The sequence below is a fragment of the Somniosus microcephalus genome, chromosome 12 (genome assembly GCF_052327205.1).
Source record: "Somniosus microcephalus isolate GS21.2 chromosome 12, FLI_Smic_1.0, whole genome shotgun sequence".
Classification (NCBI taxonomy): domain Eukaryota; kingdom Metazoa; phylum Chordata; class Chondrichthyes; order Squaliformes; family Somniosidae; genus Somniosus; species Somniosus microcephalus.
The window spans coordinates 33679110-33698063 of NC_140998.1; the positions used below are offsets into that span (position 1 = coordinate 33679110).

Genomic DNA, 18954 nt, shown 5'->3' on the forward strand with positions numbered 1-18954 from the left:
GTCAGGTTGTGCCAGTCCGGGGGGGGGGGGGGCGGGGGCAAAGCCCACTTTTTTTCCTCTCTCTGTCTAACAACTTTCAAATTGCAGAATTGCATTGATAGAAAGTTTCTTGTAACAATAAATAAATGCATGGTTGTAAAAAAAAAATGCATTTATTGTCTGAAAGAGGGGGTGGGGGGTGGGGGGGTAGTTGCTGCAAACATCCTTGATCAGGTCCGCCTGTGTGTGTGTGAGAGAGTGAGTGAGTGGCTGTGAATGAAAGCTCTGCTCTAACAATGTGATGCCTTTGCCAGTAGTAGCCCCCATTGAGCTGGCGGCCAATTCACCGCCTTGACGTTCAAGTTCGCGGGCGCGTCACGTCCGCACTTGAACTTGAATTTGTGTGTCTGTCTGTCTGTGTGTGTGTGTGTGTGTGTGTGTGTTTGCTGCTGTAATGTGTCTATGTGTGTAATGTGTGTGTGGTAGCAGCTCTCGCTCTCTCGCTCTCTCTCTCTCTGACGGCTATCCCACAATCCATCTCCATCCGCCATCTTTGCATTATTTCCAATTTATTTTCTGTCAGGGGCTCTGATGAAGATATTTTTCTCTGGAGTCTCCGGCTTTCCGCTCCAGATGTGACCGACTATGTCTCGCCGCAAGCAAGGCAACCCTCAGCATTTAAGTAAAAGGGAATTTTCGCGTAAGTAACAAACCCTTAAAAAAAAACCTATATTTGCAAAATTATTTTTAAAAATTAAATATAGATATATATATATATATAATTTTTTTTATAAAAAAAAATAATATTTGAGCCTGATGTGAAATGTTATTATTTTTTGGAGGGGCTGCTTTTCAAAAAATTTGCAAGAGACAAAAAAAATTGAGGTGAATTGCACACTTTACCTCCAATGGTCAGCATGACAACAAAACATTGAGACTTTTTAATTCTGCAAGAGTTAGTTTTTTCTTAAATTATTTCTAAAAATCGATTTGCAAGAAATTGCACGCGTTTTTATTTGACAAAGATCATTTTATTTTATTTTTTTGCAAATGCAGTGTTTTAAACCCCTCGGAGAGGTGCACGTGTATCTTTTTTTGTGTGTGTGTGTATGTGTGCAACAACTGGACATCGCTTGGCAATTTATTTTAATTTTTAGTTACATTTATTTCTTCTTTGCATTTTGCTGAACCCCCTCTTTCCAAAAACCACCATCATCTCACAAACCAACCAACCAACCCCCCCCCCTCTCTCTCTCTCTCCAATAAAAAAAAAGTTTGTGCAATAGAGAGCTGGAGTTATTTCTTTGCATCGGTCATTGCACGAGTCTGCCTGCCTGTTTTTTAAGTGTTTATTTTGTAGTTTTTTGGGGGTTTCTTGAAGAAAAATATTTGAAAACTTGCAAGTGGCGCGCGGAGCGGTGCTGCCCGGCGCGAGACAGTGGATGGAACGCGGCGGGTCGCAACGTTCCAAACGTGGCCAAATAAGGAGAAAGTCGGAATATTTATGTTTCTTATTCTGCGGAAATTTAAATAAATATATTCTTTCCCCCTCCCCGAAAATAAAAACAGCAGAAAGCCACTTGCGCTGCGGAGACAGCCTGGCGAGGTAACCCCCTTCGAACAAGCGATCTTTCTCTTTTTTTGTGTTGTTGTTGTGTGATCCAGATTTATTTTCTCTCTTCTCTCCCCCCCCCCGTCCACCAACAACCAACAACCAAAGACAATTTTTTTTGCAATTGAATTCTTCCTTGCAAACAAAACCTAAAAAAAAAAAAAAAATTTTTTTGCTTCTTGTGTGTCCGTGCAAAGGTTGGAATATCATTTGGTTTTTTTTGGGGGTTGTTGTTGGAGATCGGTTGCATTTTTTTTTTGCCAAAAAAAAAAGGTAAATGCATTTAATACGATTGGGATTCTTGGAGAGGGTAGAATGCATCTTGCTCGCAAGATATTGGGTACTTTAACCCCCCAAAAAAATGCCAGGACTTCCTAAATGGGGTGGTGGATAAATGCAAGGCGTTTTTTTTTCTATTTATTATTTAAAATATATATAAAACAGACGCTCTTCTTGCTGCACGCTTCCGTCTTTATATGGGGGAATAAAGCGGTTGCTTTTTGGTTTGAGAGATCTGTAACTCGCTGAAAAGGTAAATTGTGATTCTTTATTTTTTTTGACAACGTGATACTGTTTTTGGGGAGGGGGGCGATTAACAGTAAAAGGTATAAGGATTTTGTTTTGCAAATGACCCAATGAATGCTTTTAAATGATGCTAAATGGGAATGCACTTTTCCCCCCCTCTCTAAGTTCCATTTATTTTAATGCACAATTGTTAGTTATTTTTTATTCCCTCCTCCCTTCCCCTAAGCTTGCTCTTCCTCCCCTCGCTGTCTATCCCCAGCAGAGTCCAAGCTCGGGGATAACCAGCAGGAAACTGGCGCTCTCCCCTTTTTCCATACCTTTCTCCAATGACAGAGAATGCCACACGCCGGTGCAATTCCCCCCTCCTCCCCTCCTCCTGTTTTTTTTGCTCCGTGTGCGGACACTGTCCGATTTTTAATGCCACTTCCGACCTGCAAACTTGCATCGATCCCGGGGGGGGGGAAGCACCGCCAACATTTCGATTTGTGCAGGGTGTGTTTGCAATGGGGGTGCTTTCTGCCTCCCGATGATTAAAAACCTCCCTCCCCTCCCTAACCCCGTCGTGTTGGCCGGGCAGTCGATGCATTGAGTGTTGCGATTTAAAATACAGCTCTCAAAATCTGCAATGTGTGTGTGTGTGTTTTGTTGTTGCACGAGTTTAGACTTTCTGCTACTGTAATTCCGTCTTTCTGCAGCCTTCCAGTGAGCCATCCTGTGCAAGCTCTGGCCGGGGGAAGGTTATTGAACGGCTGCAGAGACGGAGCAGGCTTTAGACATTGAACTTGGGCTTGCACCAGGTTTGAGTTAGACTCCTGCCTGCCTTTGTTTTTGAATAAAGGGTTGTGGAGGTGGGGGGGCAGAGTGTGTCTGCAAGCTTGAAGTTCCCATCAAGCCGGATGGGGATTTGCATGCAGTGAGAATGCACGTTTGCTCGCTTCGTAAGTCCTGGCCTTGCAACAACAACAACAGCAGCGACAAAAAAATCCACGAAGCAAAAATCAATAAGTGCATTGACGGCCATGAGATCCGATTTTAGAGAGTTGCAATGCTTAATAAACTTTGTCCAGGGCTTCCAACTTGAAGCGCGTGTGTCCCGCGCTGGCCAGCGGCAGTAGCGCGCGGCCGCCGCAAGGGGGCGCTCTAAGTCAACTCATCAATTCGCTGCAAACCTGCTCCAAAGCGACCAGAAGCAAAGCGGTACCATTACCTGTCCTGCCAGCAGACAGATACAGTGCACACTTTACACATATAAAGCGTTTGGTGCACCATTCATTCCACCGTGGCATTTTTTTTCAATGCAATATATTGTTTTTTTTTTAAATTTACCTTTTTGCAATTTACATATATCTGTATCAACTCTCTTGGTACAAGACAATCAGGTTCTTTTTTTGCCCCAACTAAAATACTGTATTGATCTTCAGAGCAACTTGAATCATTTCAGACGGGGGAAGATTGTAATTAAAATAATGGACTGAAACTTCCCCCCCCCCACCCCCAAAAAAAACAATTTGTTTTTATTTGAATTAATTTAAAAGCACCACATAATGAAAAAAATGTAAACTGCACAGCCCTCTTTTATTTAAAAAAAAGGATCTTTGGTGTGTGTATGTATGTATGTGTGGGGGGGTGGGGGAGATAAATGTCATATCGCCAAAAATATTTAGGATGCTGCAATGATGTGGTTTATTTTTAACCGAAGGTAGATAATCTGAGAGAGAGAGCTGTGTTTGAAAGCAATAAATATATTAAATTTTAAAACATCCGTTCAACTTTGTGATGGCAAGCGTTTAAGGCCAAAAAGAAAGAGATTGTGTGCTTATTTGTTTTATTCCGGGGTTCCTTTAAACTAGCAAAGCCCAGGCCAATGATAAAGAGAGAGCACTTCTACTTTCACAGGAGCAGAATGCTTCCGAGCTCCTACCCTTCCTCCATTGTTTTCGTGCTCGTAAAACCCAGAATAAAACAAAAAGTGCCTTAAGCAAGTTATTTAGAAATAAATTAAAGCAGAGGGGATACACTTCAGCAGTTGTACACACGTCAATGAGTAGGTTAGATGAATATCATCATTTTCTTGCTAAAGTGACAGCAGATGTGGGAATTGATTAATGATGGAGCGATCACCGAGAGTATATTTGCCTTTTCTGAGTCTTCTGATATTAAATATTGTAGATTTTATTTTATGTATCAAATGCAGATTTTCCTTTGCTGTTGTGTGGAGGGTTGGTGTTATCTCATCATTGCACTCCGTGCTGTTTATGAAAAAATACACGCCGCTCATCTTGACTTGTACAGGCTTTTGTTTTCCCTCATATTATTTAGCAAAAAAAAATAAATACGACGGCTCTGTTTGCACAAATCTATTCGTACACTCCGCTTTGTCGGAACAGTTTTTGCTGCTGATTAATATTCCTTGAGAACCTGTTAAGGGTTTTCAAATAATGCAAAAAAAAAAATTGTACCACTGAAATAATGAGGCTTCTTGTAATCCTGTGACAGAGCAAGTTGTTAAACTTTGAGCGACTGTCTGTGGAGAGCACTAAAATGTTACGTGCTTGTCGGTACAATAGCCGAGGAGCTGAAAGGAGGCAGATGAATCAGAACATTCCTATTCACGCTTTGTCTTTGCAATCTCTCTCTCTCCCCCTCTCCCTCTTTGTTGTCCCCGCTTGTTAATTGTACCTATTAATGTATCCAAAATTTCAGTATGACGTCCTTTACTTATCAGTACAAACTTGACGAAACGACTTTGCCAGTTTATTTACAGGGGCAAATTTTTTTTTTAAATTGGTGATCATGTTAAAGTAGAAATGCAGCACTGCTATCTCCAACTCAACAAAGGGCCCCACAAACCACTAGTTGTGACGCTCTCATGTCAAAAATGTACTTCTTTGCATTAAACTGTTTTTTTTGGGGGGGGTGGTGGGGAGGGGGGGTTAAAATTGTACTCATCGATAACACCGGCACCTTTCTCGCTCAGGGTGCAACTGCGAGTTGGCTGTCGGTAAATCTATACAGATTTGTGATGCAGATTTGGGGGGGTTGCGGGGGGGGGGTGGTGTGGGGGAAAGAACTCCGCTCCTGCTCCCCACCCCCCACCCCAAAAAAAAGCCAGCCATGGGTTTCTAGTGAATGACTACCACATTTAACACAACAAGAATAAACCCCGAACCAGTATATCAGTAAACATGAAATTAATCTGAATTAGGCAGGGGTGGCGGAGCAGCATTTATTCTAGATTTATGTTATTCCACCGGGTGTGCATTAGAAAAGGCCCGGTTTTTTTTTTTTGCAGAGTTGTGCCCGAGTATCTTCCATCTGAAAACCTGCGTCTTGTTTCACTTGACTGCTGTGCGCAAGGTGCAAAGAAATTTTAAAAATAAAGAAAATGCTTTTGAGCAGCTAGCTCTGTTTTCAGGCTTTTTCTTCCTTGCAACTTCTTCACGATTGCAAAATAAAATTGTTTTGTTTGATTGAGTGTGTGTTGGTGGGGGGAGGTTATTGGGTCACTAGAAGATTTTGGACCTTGTGTCTGTCTTTCTGTGCAATGTTAAAATTGCATGCAGACCCAGGGATATATCTACACAGGCACGGTGTTGTAAAATTAATTTTTTTGGCTAAAAGGAGGCTCTCCTTTCTCTCTCTCTCTCCGTTCCCGCGCAAAGCAGAGGCTGACCATGTGGAGACGGCGAGCACGGACGAAGAGGACGCGGCCATGGCTGGGCCGGGCAGCAGTGGCAGCGACCGAGACCTGCTGACCTGCGGGCAATGCCAGGCGCACTTCCCCCTGGCTGACATCCTGGTCTTTATCGAGCACAAGAGGAAACGGTGCGAAGCCGCGGGCGTCTGCTTGGAGAAGGCGGTGGATAAACGCAGCCCCTCGCCCCCACACCAGGAGCCCAAGAGAGTGTCTGAGCCCGTCGAAATCGGCATCCAAGTCACGCCCGAGGAAGACGACCGTCTGCTAACACCTACGAAAGGAATTTGCCCGAAGCAGGAGAATCTTGCAGGAGGTAATGCGTCTAATACCACTCAATGAACTGATAATTGGCCTGTTTTTTTTGTCCCTCATTACAGTTTAATATGTGGGTATCGTCACAGTCACAGATTCCGCACCCCCAGCCCCCCGCCCTCACCCTCCACCCCATCTCTTTTGTTGAGAGATAGATTCAGTGTTTGCTTTAAACCTTCATGGGCTTTTCAGAACTTTCTACTTTCAAATGATCCTGAATCTGAGCAGAATTTAACAATACACGGGACAGAAAAAAAAGCATCTCTCTTATTTGCGAGCTGCCTTGCCATACATACTATCTACAGTGTATATAGCATGCATCCAGAGAATTGTCACACACACACACATTCTATAAATAGATAGGAGGAGGTACAGTTGGCCCTTTGTGTGTTTTTATTTTAAGCTTTTTCAGAGCTTGCTGTTTTTATATATAATTTCACTGCTGTCACTACAGAGAGGGCTCCTGGGATGCGTGCACACTTTCGAGCGTAACTCACAGAGGAGAGATCACTTTAACCATTAACAGTGCTGAGCCTGTATATATAAAAAAGTGTTCTCAAACAGTGGGTGTGACACGTGACACCTGTGCTTTAAGGGTTAATAGGATGCCAATTGTGTGTGTTTTTTTTTAAACGTGCCGATACTGATTGTTGCATGCTGTAGAGTAGGGACTGATTTTACAAAAGGAAAATATTCACGCGTTGCAGCCAGAATCTAAAAGGGGAAGACTGGCATTATGTTGATTAAACTATAGACTGAGATTTCAGCTGTACCTTTCCTACCTCCCCCCCGCTCAAAGAAAGCTGTGCCCAACCTGGAAGGAGAGCTTAACTTTATTCAACAAAGACAATATATATATATGTATAGTCAAAATGAAAGTTAAGCCTGAAGCTGAATGGTTGCATTTCTGTGTTGACACTGTTTTCAAGTCCTGAATTTGACCTGCAAGCCTCCCAGCTCGGGTCCTGTTGTACGGTGGTGTAGTGGTTATGGCACCAGACTAGAAACCGCGCGGCCCATCAGACCATGAGTTCAAATCCTACTTTACGGCAAGTTGTGAAATTGGATTCAATAAAAAAAAAATCTGGTAATTTGTGGAGGGGTGGAAAAATAAACCGATAGGACCTCTCAGATAGGCATTGTGGATTGGCCAAGGGATGGGAGACATGGCACTGCTGACCGGCGCTGATGCCATCTTCAGATGCCCATTATCCAAAAGCCAGTGAGCTGTCCCACGGTAGTGCCACCAACGGAGGTGAAGTTTGGGAGTGGGCGAGTTGGTGACTTACTTGAGGCTATCGGGTCACGTGATCGGGAACGCTATGCTTTCTTGCATTGCACGTGTTGCGTGCGCGCACGAGAACACCCGCTGGTGTGTGTTTTGAGTTCTTGCATAAGAAGTCTGTGCTGGCTTATCTTTCCGAATGCTACTTAACAGTAAAGCACAGCAGATTAAACACTCCACTTTGCTGTGTATTTCTCCACTTTTCATCCAGAAACTCCTCTGTGACAGAATGGCACTTTGTTTTTAAATGTAGAATACTTTTGAAGCAGTTTTTTTTCATAAAAGCCTCTATAGGGATAATAAGCATCAATTGTGAATGCAGACATCTTTTCAGACTATTAGAAGCTTTTTTTAAAAAAAAACATTAAAAGGTTTAACGTAAATAGGAATGTTGTGGTTTTTTTTATTAAAGTTTGCAGAATATCGTACGAATCAGAATGAAAGATGGTGTAACATTTTTATTTAGGTGCTTGTTGTGGGGTTGGGAGAGATTTGAACGAATAAGTTGCACGGTTATGAATTTCTAAGTATTATTGGGAGGAAAGCGGGGGGGGGGGGGTGTACCTGTGTTAATCTGTTCATTCACCGGTTGGGAGGGTGGGGTACCTGTGTTGTTCTGTTCATTCACCGGAATCAGCAAACCGCTTTGGTGCTTATCGGGGTCCGAAAACTAAAAATTGGTGAATCATGTGGTATGAAGCTGTGCCTCAGACAAAGTGAAATGTTTGACTCTTTCAGATCACCTACGAGATCAGATCTCTCTCTCTCTCTCTCTCTCACGTACATGTTATTGCCACCCCTTCTCTCTCACACACACACTTGCCTCTCTCTCTCTCTCTCTCTCACACACACACGTACATGTCATTGCCTCCCCCTTCGCTCTCTCTCTCTCACACACACAAACACACACTTGCCTCTCTCTGTCTCTCTCACACACACAAACACACACTTGCCTCTCTGTCTCTCTCTCTCACACACACACGCACACACTTGCCTCTCTGTCTCTCACACACACAAACACACACTTGCCTCTCTGTCTCTCTCTCACACACACAAACACAAACTTGCCTCTCTCTGTCTCTCACACACACAAACACACACTTGCCTCTCTGTCTCTCTCTCACACACACACAAACACACACTTGCCTCTCTCTGTCTCACGCTCTCTCTCTCTCTTACACACTTGCCTCTCTCTCACACACACACACACACACACATATATATCCTTGGTTTCCCCCCCACACACACATCGCCCCTCCACACATGCACACATATCTTTGCCCTCTCCCTGTCCTTTCCCCCACCCCCCCCCCCCTCGCCACCTTGATCCCTAAGAAGCTGCTGGTGGGCCATTTTGCTAAGTTTAAAAGAGTGGGTGGGGTACCAAGCGGATTTAGTGTCTACGGGTGAGGGGCTTATCCAGAAATCCCAAAGTCATAATGAGAACAGAATGGCCCTCTTTGCTTCCCTTTGATGCGCTTGGCAGCCAGAGAGCTCACAAGCCCCAGTGTTTTGTTTGTGATGGTTTGCCTCAGACTCACAGGGTGTCCTTTTTAAAAAAAAAAATAGCAGCGCAGATTAGAAAGCAACAGTTTAAAAAAAAAAAAAATTGGTTTCAAATTTTCCACTAATTGACATCATGCGAACATTTTTAGCTTAAAAACAGAACCAAATCCGGGTGTTCGTATTTGAGACAAAAACAATCTGATAACCGCCAACAGCAAATCCCAGGCTTTCACAGAGGGGATGGGACTGTCTTGTTGTTACCGTTTTTTTAATGAAATAAATTATTTTGTACCACATGATGAGGTGTTATAAGACGCTAATTATTGTGATGCTGCAGTTAATTCTGCCGGACCTCCCTCACCGCTTCTCCAGAGTGAAAGGGTCTTTTTTTCGAACCGTTTTCCCACAATTTGCCATTGCCGCGGATTATCGCCCCGGGGAAATAAACAGACAGACTTTGATTATCGCGGGCTTGTCATATCGGAGCATCCCAGCATATCCTAATATCTAGACAGCCACCTTTCAGAACAGTGACCAGCTTAGCAATTAGCAATTCAGCAGCAAATGAGGGACATCAACACAGCAAGGATACACTTTGTCCAAGGAAAGTCATTTTGTGTATTTTAAAATGTCGTCCGTTGTTGGATGCCGGGTACCCATTTGGTGCTGAGCACTTTACTGCGTCTTTTTGTTTATAGCGAGGTTAGAGGAAAATATTTTTGCAGAACTTTGGAAATATAGCTATGGAAATGTGCCAGCGTCTGCCGTGTGATGCAGTCTCTTATTGTTTGACTTGACTCGCAGTGCTCCTGTTGTGCCTGCTTACATCGCTCTCACTGAGGGGGGCTACCTTCTTTGCGCCACTGCTGCACTTTCACAAACGGAATAAAATTGTTAATTGTAGAAATCTGCTCTGTTCTTGCATGTGCCTTTTTCTGCATGCACACACAGATGCTCTCACGCACACACAGATGCTCACTGACACACACACACACAGACTCACACAGACAGACTCACGCACACACAGACTGACACACATGCACAGACAGACTCGCACACACAGACTCGCACACATGCACAGACAGACTCGCACACACAGACTCGCACACATGCACAGACAGACTCGCACACACAGACTCGCACACATGCACAGACAGACTCGCACACACAGACTCGCACACATGCACAGACAGACTCGCACACACAGACTGACACGCACGCACACACAGACTCGCACACACGCACAGACAGACTCGCACACACAGACTCGCACACATGCACAGACAGACTCGCACACACAGACTGACACGCACGCACACACAGACTCGCACACACGCACAGACAGACTCGCACACACAGACTCGCACACATGCACAGACAGACTCGCACACACAGACTGACACGCACGCACACACAGACTCGCACACATGCACAAACAGACTCGCACACACAGACTGATACACACGCACAGACAGACTCACGCACACACACTCGCACACACTCACAGACACACATACATCAAGGCTCCAATGCAGCCTCATGGTTTACGAGCTCGCCTTGCCTTGCCTGGTCACAGTTGGGAGCATGTGCCTGGCACACCCCTGGTGCACGCCAGAAGCATCTGATTCGTGCTATTTGTCTTTATAATTTACATTTCAGAACTGAATGTAAAACTTGGCCAAGTCGGGCCCCAGATGTGTATAAACAGCCAGAGCTGCGCTCTCTCCATTCCTGCCGTTATCCGGAGCCCCTTGGTTGCGTTGCAGCTCTGCTGCTTGATTCCACCAGCCAGTGCAGTGGAACGCAGCCAGTCTCGAGTAAGCTTTGCTTGAATTCCCGGCCTCAACATCAAAGTTTATTTATACATGGTGGCCCTGATATATACACGCTGAGACAAAAAGGTGATAAAGGAGACATATTTAAAGGGGACATGTTTAGACACAGGGAAGAAAAAAACCTCTCTCTGTCTCTCTCTCTGTCTGTCTGTCTGTCTGTCTGTCTCTTTTTCTCTGTCTGTGCGTGTTTCTCTGTCTATTGCTGTCTCTGCCGATATGAGTTTCTCTCTGTCTCTGTTGCTGTCTCTGTCTCTCTGTTTCTGTCTCTGTCTCTCTGTTGCTGTCTGTCTCTCTCTGCCTCTGTCTCTCTGTTGCTGTATCTGTCTCTCTCTCTGTCTCTCTGTTGCTGTCTCTGTCTCTCTGTCTCTCTTTGTCTCTGTCTCTCTCTGTCTCTCTGTTGCTTTCTCTCTGTTGCTGTCTCTCTCTGTTGCTGTCTCTGTCTCTCTCTGTCTCTCTGTTGCTGTCTCTGTCTCTCTGTGTCTCTGTCTCTCTCTGTCTCTGTCTCTCTCTGTCTCTCTGTTGCTTTCTCTCTGTTGCTGTCTCTCTCTGTTGCTGTCTCTGTCTCTCTCTGTCTCTCTGTCTCTCTCTGTTGCTGTCTCTGTCTCTCTCTGTCTCTCTCTGTTGCTGTCTCTGTCTCTCTCTGTCTCTCTCTCTCTCTCTGTTGCTGTCTCTCTCTGTTGCTGTCTCTGTCTCTCTCTGTCTCTCTGTCTCTCTCTGTTGCTGTCTCTGTCTCTCTCTGTCTCTGTCTCTCTCTGTCTCTCTCTGTTGCTGTCTCGGTCTCTCTCTGTCTCTGTCTCTCTCTCTCTGTTGCTGTCTCTGTCTCTCTGTTGCTGCCTCTGTTGATATCTCTGTCTCTCCGTTATTGTCTCTGTGCCAGCCTGCATTTCTCTATGTCTCTCTCTGTGTCTCTGTCTGCCCATCTCACTCTCTTTCCCTCCCTCCATTCTGTCTCTATCTCTTTTCTCTGTGTCTGCCTCCCTATTTTTATATTCCTCTCTGTTTCTCTTATTCTTTCTTTCTCTCCATCTTGCTGTTTCACAGAGGTACTTGCCTTCATTTTTCAAAGGGTTGTTTTTCATAAGTTTATTCCCATGTTTGTTCCACAGGAGGGAGTGGAGAGAATAAATGGCGGGGGGGTGGGTGGGGGGACGGTGGAGTGCTGTGTGAAACATTGTAAAGTGCTTTATAACTTATAACTGTTTGCCTTAAGAGATTGTTAATGATGAAATTTACTTGAATTTGTTGTTGCTTGTTGGATCGGGCAGCATGTTGCTGTTGAGTTTCAGTCACATGGCATTTGGAGCATAATTGGAGAAATGGCACTATGTACCCTTTTTCCCATGGAAATGGGGGCCATTTTCCCCCTCGGATTTCCGCCCCCCCCCCCACCTTTCATAAGCTCAGTGACTTTCCCGAGGGCACAGTTCCACTGATCTTCTACCTAGCTTAAGTGGCTTTCTTCATGTGGGAAGCTAGACACGTGAGGATTGGTCGGATATTCAACCGTGGAAGGCAGTGCGGGCAACGAGCCCGATCCTGTTCCGACCCTGATTCTCAAGCCAAAGGGCATGTACTTAGCGGGGGGGGGTGGGGAGGCTCACTGGATAGCAATGGGGAACAGAAATCCTGGCTGATTTCCTCCCCATGCCAGGCACTAATTTTTGTACCACCACCTCCCCCCCCCCCCCCCCCCCCTCGCCCCACCACCGCTGCCCCAGCGGTCTTGTACCCGAGAATGCACTTTCCGTGTCCCTTCACCCCCTTACTGCTCCCGTGATGTCCCAGTGTTGCTGCCAGTGCCGTAGCTAATTCTCGAATCGTCGAAAGCGTAGCACGCAAAAAAAAAGGAGTTTTACCTCAAATGTGCGTGAAGTTGTCTGGGGTGAATAGGAACTCCGTGAATAGAATGGTTAAACCTGGGGGGGGTGGGGGGGCGGCTGTGCTGGGACAGGGGACCTGAGATTTACTAAAAAGCACTTTGATCTCTCCTTGTGCTTTCATTAGCTTGAGGTACCCACCCGCTCCCCCCCACCCCCCAGCCCCAGCCGTCCTGTATAAAACCTGCTGAATCATTCACTGTTCTGTACAGCATGGGCCGTCTGCGATGGATAAGTGCACAGATACGCTAATGTCAACCAGATTCCACGCAGCAGCCATTTAATTACAATCCCTGCTCTCTGCTGTTAAATTCTCCAATTTCAAAATAATTTTTTGTCTTTGTTTTGAGGCCTGGAATGTTAAACTAAGATCACATATTCATTTACTCTTCTGGTGGCTTTTTTTGTTTAAGGCAGTTGGGATTAATTGCCTGGGAATTAAGGCCGGTTTTTTTTATATAAGGGATAGATTATAATCTATTTTATAAGATGTCGGACAGTTAAACCTTGGCATTGGTGAACTCTTGCAAAGCCTGTGGTACTCTACTTTCAAAAGCAGAATTCCCTTTTGTGGCTCTCGTACAATAGGTGAATTTGAGCTGGTCTGGCCTGGAGGGGGCAGTTCTGAATCGGTCCCATTTTCCAGGAAACCTCATTCAGTTTAAAGCTGCTGCATGTCATTGCAGGAATGCAGTTTTTGTGAATGTTTGTCTTTAAAAGATATTTTAATAAAAGGCTACTTCGTTGGGTTTAGTTTTTCTCTCTCAACCCTGCCCCACCCCCAACCCGGGATCTCCTTGAGGTTTGTGGACTGATCCGGGTTAGGAGTGGGGATTGGGGAATGATCTGGGTTCGGAGTGGGGATTGAGGAATGACCCGGGTTAGGAGTGGGGATTGGGGAATGATCCGGGTTCGGAGTCGGGATTGGGGAATGATCCGGGTTAGGACTGGGGATTGGGGAATGATCCGGGTTCGGAGTCGGGATTGGGGAATGATCTGGGTTAGGAGTGGGGATTGGGGAATGATCCGGGTTAGGAGTGGGGATTGGGGGAATGATCCGAGTTAGGAGTGGGGATTGGGGAATGATCCGGGTTAGGAGTGGGGATTGGGGGAATGATCCGAGTTAGGAGTGGGGATTGAGGAATGACCCGGGTTAGGAGTGGGGATTGGGGAATGATCCGAGTTAGGAGTGGGGATTGGGGAATGACCCGGGTTAGGAGTGGGGATTGGGGAATGATCCGGGTTCGGAGTCGGGATTGGGGAATGATCCGGGTTAGGACTGGGGATTGGGGAATGATCCGGGTTAGGAGTGGGGATTGGGGAATGATCCGGGTTAGGAGTGGGGATTGGGGAATGATCCGGGTTCGGAGTGGGGATTGGGGAATGATCCGGGTTAGGAGTGTGGATTGGGGAATGATCCGGGTTCGGAGTGGGGATTGGGGAATGATCCAGGTTAGGAGTGGGGATGGGGGAATGATCCGAATTAGGAGTCGGGATTGGGGAATGATCCGGGTTAGGAGTGGGGATGGGGGAATGATCCGGGTTAGGAGTGGGGATTGGGGAATGATCCGGGTTCGGAGTGGGGATTGGGGAATGATCCAGGTTAGGAGTGGGGATGGGGGAATGATCCGAATTAGGAGTCGGGATTGGGGAATGATCCGGGTTAGGAGTGGGGATGGGGGAATGATCCGGGTTAGGAGTGGGGATTGGGGAATGATCCGAGTTAGGAGTGGGGATTGGGGAATGATCCGGGTTAGGAGTGGGGATTGGGGAATGATCCGGGTTAGGAGTGGGGATTGGGGAATGATCCGGGTTAGGAGTGGGGATGGGGGAATGATCCAAATTAGGAGTCGGGATTGGGGAATGATCCGGGTTAGGAGTGGGGATTGGGGAATGATCCGGGTTAGGAGTGGGGATGGGGGAATGATCCGGGTTAGGAGTGGGGATTGGGGAATGATCCGGGTTAGGAGTGGGGATGGGGGAATGATCCGGGTTAGGAGTGGGGATTGGGGAATGATCCGGGTTAGGAGTGGGGATTGGGGAATGATCCGGGTTAGGAGTGGGGATGGGGGAATGATCCGGGTTAGGAGTGGGGATGGGGGAATGATCCGGGTTAGGAGTGGGGATTGGGGAATGATCCGGGTTAGGAGTGGGGATGGGGGAATGATCCGGGTTAGGAGTGGGGATGGGGGGAATGATCCGGGTTAGGAGTGGGGATTGGGGAATGATCCGGGTTAGGAGTGGGGATGGGGGAATGATCCGGGTTAGGAGTGTGGATTGGGGAATGATCCGGGTTAGGAGTGGGGATTGGGGAATGATCCGGGTTAGGAGTGGGGATGGGGGAATGATCCGGGTTAGGAGTGGGGATTGGGGAATGATCCGGGTTAGGAGTGGGGATTGGGGAATGATCCGGGTTAGGAGTGGGGATGGGGGAATGATCCGAGTTAGGAGTGGGGATTGGGGAATGATCCGGGTTAGGAGTGGGGATGGGGGAATGATCCGGGTTAGGAGTGGGGATTGGGGGGAATGATCCGGGTTAGGAGTGGGGATGGGGGAATGATCCGGGTTAGGAGTGGGGATTGGGGAATGATCCGGGTTAGGAGTGGGGATGGGGGAATGATCCGGGTTAGGAGTGGGGATGGGGGAATGATCCGGGTTAGGAGTGGGGATGGGGGAATGATCCGGGTTAGGAGTGGGGATTGGGGAATGATCCGGGTTAGGAGTGGGGATTGGGGGGAATGATCCGGGTTAGGAGTGGGGATGGGGGAATGATCCGGGTTAGGAGTGGGGATTGGGGGGAATGATCCGGGTTACAGGGAAGTGGCGTGCTGCCTCACCTCTCCCAGGGATGCAGAGGTTTGGCTTGTAGGCGGGTTTGATGCCAGCGGTAAACCAGAGAGCCGGGACCTCCGAATGCCACGGTACCAGATTGATTTTACCAGTCTGACGTGGGCCCCGGCGGAGTGTGCGGCAGGGAGTGTGGGCCCACAATTTGCACTGCCTCCTGCAGCACCAGTCGGGGCTCTTGGGACGGGGTTCACCTCCTTTGTATTACAGTGTGTGCCAGGGAGCACAGCTGACGGCAAATAGCCAACAAAAATAAAAACTGCTTTTCTTCTCATTTACCCTTGGGACAAAGTCTGGCCACCCAAAGCCCCCCCCCCCGCCTTAACCTGCCCGAGATTGTGAACTCTCTGATTGGTTGTGAAGAATCTAAGCTCAATTTGCAAAGGGTGCTAGTATACAGTGTAGTCTGTCCACATTTCTCTCTTCAAACCCTCTGATCGTACCTCCCTTTTAAGTGCCTGGTCTTATAGAATTCGCTCCTACTGCATTGCAGGGCACTTTCTACGTTGGAGGAACAATAGCCGAGACTGATTGCTCAGAGGCTGGGGAAGGTCTGTGGAGGCGAGGGATCAGGGAACTTAACTGCACAGCTGACAAATGTATGCGTGCAGAGGTTTCGGTCCGAAGGTGGCAGCCTCTGCTGTAGGAGGCAGCATTTGTATTGAGGGGCGGGGAACACTGGTGCCTCTGGAGTTGCTGACAGAAGCCGCCTCTTCAAGTGTCAGCTTGTCTCAGTGGGCAGCACTCTCACCACTGACTCAGCTGGGCACGGCTTCAAATCCCATTCCATAGACTTGAGCACATAATCTAGGCCGACTCTTCAGTGCAGCACTAAGGGAGTGCAACACTGTCAGAGGCGCCGTCTTTCGGATGAGCTGGCAAAACGAGGCCCCGTCTCGCTGCTTTGGCAGATGTAAAAGATCGCTTGCACAATTGGAACAAGGACAGGGACGTTCTTCCGGTGTGCTGGCCGGTACTTAGCACTTAACCACCATTATCTGCTCATTTATCTGATTGCTATCTGTGGGACCTTGCTCTGTGTAAATTGGCCGTTGTGTTTGCCTATGTAGTAATGATGGCTACACTTAAAAAGTAATTCATTAGCTGTGAAACACTTTAGCACATCTTGTAGACGTGAAAGGCGCCATATAAATGAACATTTGTTCTTGGCAGCGCTGGCCCATTCATTTGACCACGCTGTCATTGACTGCAGTGTTGTAATACAAAGGGGCATTAGTAGCCTTTGGATTTCCCACTTAACCTGCTTTCTCTACTCCCCTCCAACGCCCCCCCCTCCCCACCCACCCTCAAAATAAAACTCTGCGTTAAGGATCCAGTGACCTGTGGACTCTGGAAAGAGGGAAGGAAGCGCTGTCTGACGCTTCCCAATATTCCCGGCGTTGGGGTTTAAGATGTTGGCAGTTTGGGATTAAACACCTCCACACATCATCTTTCTGCTTAACCCCAGAACAAAGCAAGAGCTTTGCTACAGTTCTGACGGTTCACCTTCCGACATTCCCATCTGTTTAATCAGCAACCCTGATTCCCCAAATTAACTGAACCACTGCCGGCCTTGTCCGTAGTTTGGTGTAGGTAAGATCTGATTTTTAAAAAAAATCAGTTTTCCTTTTTCTTCTTGCCCCCCCTTCCCCCCATCCCCCCTTCTCTTATGAATTCCAACTGTAATTTGGTGGGAGCCTCACACTATTTGGGACGTGTGCGCAGGTCAGTGTTTCAGGCTGGTGAAGACTAATTAGCTTTTTTTGTGCGACGAGCCTGCCAGGGCTCCATACCAAAAGTGTTGGCGCGGGCTTCTGAATGTGTAAAACCGAGGCCGCTGCAGCCCAGATAACTCGTCCTGGATTAATGAGACTCAATGAAGCGTTGGATCAGATCCTGTTACTTCGCCCACTGGTGGTTCCAGTAGGTAAAAGGCGTCGCCGGTGGCAGAATGGAGGCCACAGAGACCCGGGAAGGTTTTCGGGTTTGATCCCCCCACACCCCACCCCCGCCGTATGAACACTCGCTGATTACAATCACCAGTTTTAAGTGAAGTGCTGACAGGCATGTGGTTGTAGGGAGGGGGTCCAGGCCTGTGTTGACTTCAAATGTAATTGCAGATCTGTGTTTGTAAGTGTGTATGTGTGTGTATTACTGGCCCTGGTAAAAGGGAAGAAGATCCTTGATGCTCGTTGGAAACCTTCTCCTGGAATAAGCCCTCGTTTGATGGTTCTGCTTGTGTTTGGGTTTTGTGTTTGTCTTTTTCTTGCTCCCCTCTTTGATCCGCGGTGACCCGTCTTCCTGATGGGGAAAGTAAAGACTTCTTTTTTTGAGGATGTAGGTAGAATAGATAAGGGAGAACCAGTGGATGTGGTGTATTTGGACTTTCAGAAGGCTTTCGATAAGACCCCACATAAGAGATTAGCGTGCAAAGTTAAAACACACGGGATTGGGGGTAAGGTACTGACTTGGATAGAGAACTGGTTGGCAGACAGGAAGCAAAGAGTTGGAATAAACGGGTCTTTTTCCGAGTGGCAGGCAGTGACTAGTGGGGTACCGCAGGGATCGGTGCTAGGACCCCAGCTATTCACAATATATATTAATGATCTAGACGAGGGAACTAGATGTAATATCTCCAAGTTTGCAGACGACACAAAGCTGGGTGGGCGTGTGTGCTGTGAGGAGGATACCGAGAAACTCCAGTATGATTTGGACAGGTTGGGTGATTGGGCAGATGCAGTATAATGTGGATAAATGTGAGGTTATCCACTTTGGTGGCAAAAACAGGAAGGCAGATTATTATCTGAATGGCAATAGATTGGGTGAAGGGGAAGTGCAACGAGACCTGGGTGTCCTTGTACACCAGTCGCTGAAGGTAAGCATGCAGGTGCAGCAGGCGGTTAAGAAGGCAAATGGTATGTTGGCCTTCATAGCCAGAGGGTTCGAGTACAGGAGCAAAGATGTCTTGCTGCAGTTGTACAGGGCCTTGGTGAGACCACACCTTGAGTATTGTGTGCAGTTTTGGTCGCCTTATCTGAGGAAGAATGTTCTTGCCATGGAGGGAGTGCAGAGAAGATTCACCAGACTGATACCTGGGATGGCAGGAATGACGCATGAGGAGAAATTGGGTCGATTGGGCTTATTTTCGCTGGAGTTTAGAAGAATGAGAGGGGATCTCATTGAAACTTACAAAATTCTAACAGGACTAGACAGACTAGATGCAGGAAGGATGTTCCCGATGATGGGAGAGTCCAGAACCAGGGGTCACAGTCTAAAGATAAAGGCCTAGAAATTGAGTGCCCTTAGCGCCGATTTTGCGGCGCTAGAGGGCCTAGCGCTGCATTTGGCGCCGGCGCCGAAATTGCCTGGGGCCCTTACGCCGCGGTAGACCGGTAGCGCTGCGCCGGCACCGATGACGTCATCGGTGTGCGCAGCGTCCCGGTTGCCATGCCGACGGGCCCCAGCGCCGAAATTCAGTT

At 47.3% G+C, this 18954-nt stretch overlaps 1 protein-coding gene across 2 annotated transcripts in view; it reads left to right on the plus strand.

Annotated features, from left to right (window-relative positions):
• Nucleotides 1-268: 268 nt before the first annotated feature.
• LOC147109118 (B-cell lymphoma/leukemia 11B-like) overlaps nucleotides 269-18954 on the plus strand; it is a 237607-nt gene continuing 218921 nt past the window's right edge. For both annotated transcript variants that reach the window (XM_086002741.1, XM_086002742.1), the window contains exons 1-2: nucleotides 269-679; nucleotides 5782-6126. In XM_086002741.1, coding sequence (XP_085858867.1) covers nucleotides 625-679; nucleotides 5782-6126 — 400 coding nt within the window. In that variant the 5' untranslated portion in view covers nucleotides 269-624. The remainder of the gene's footprint in view (nucleotides 680-5781; nucleotides 6127-18954) is intronic.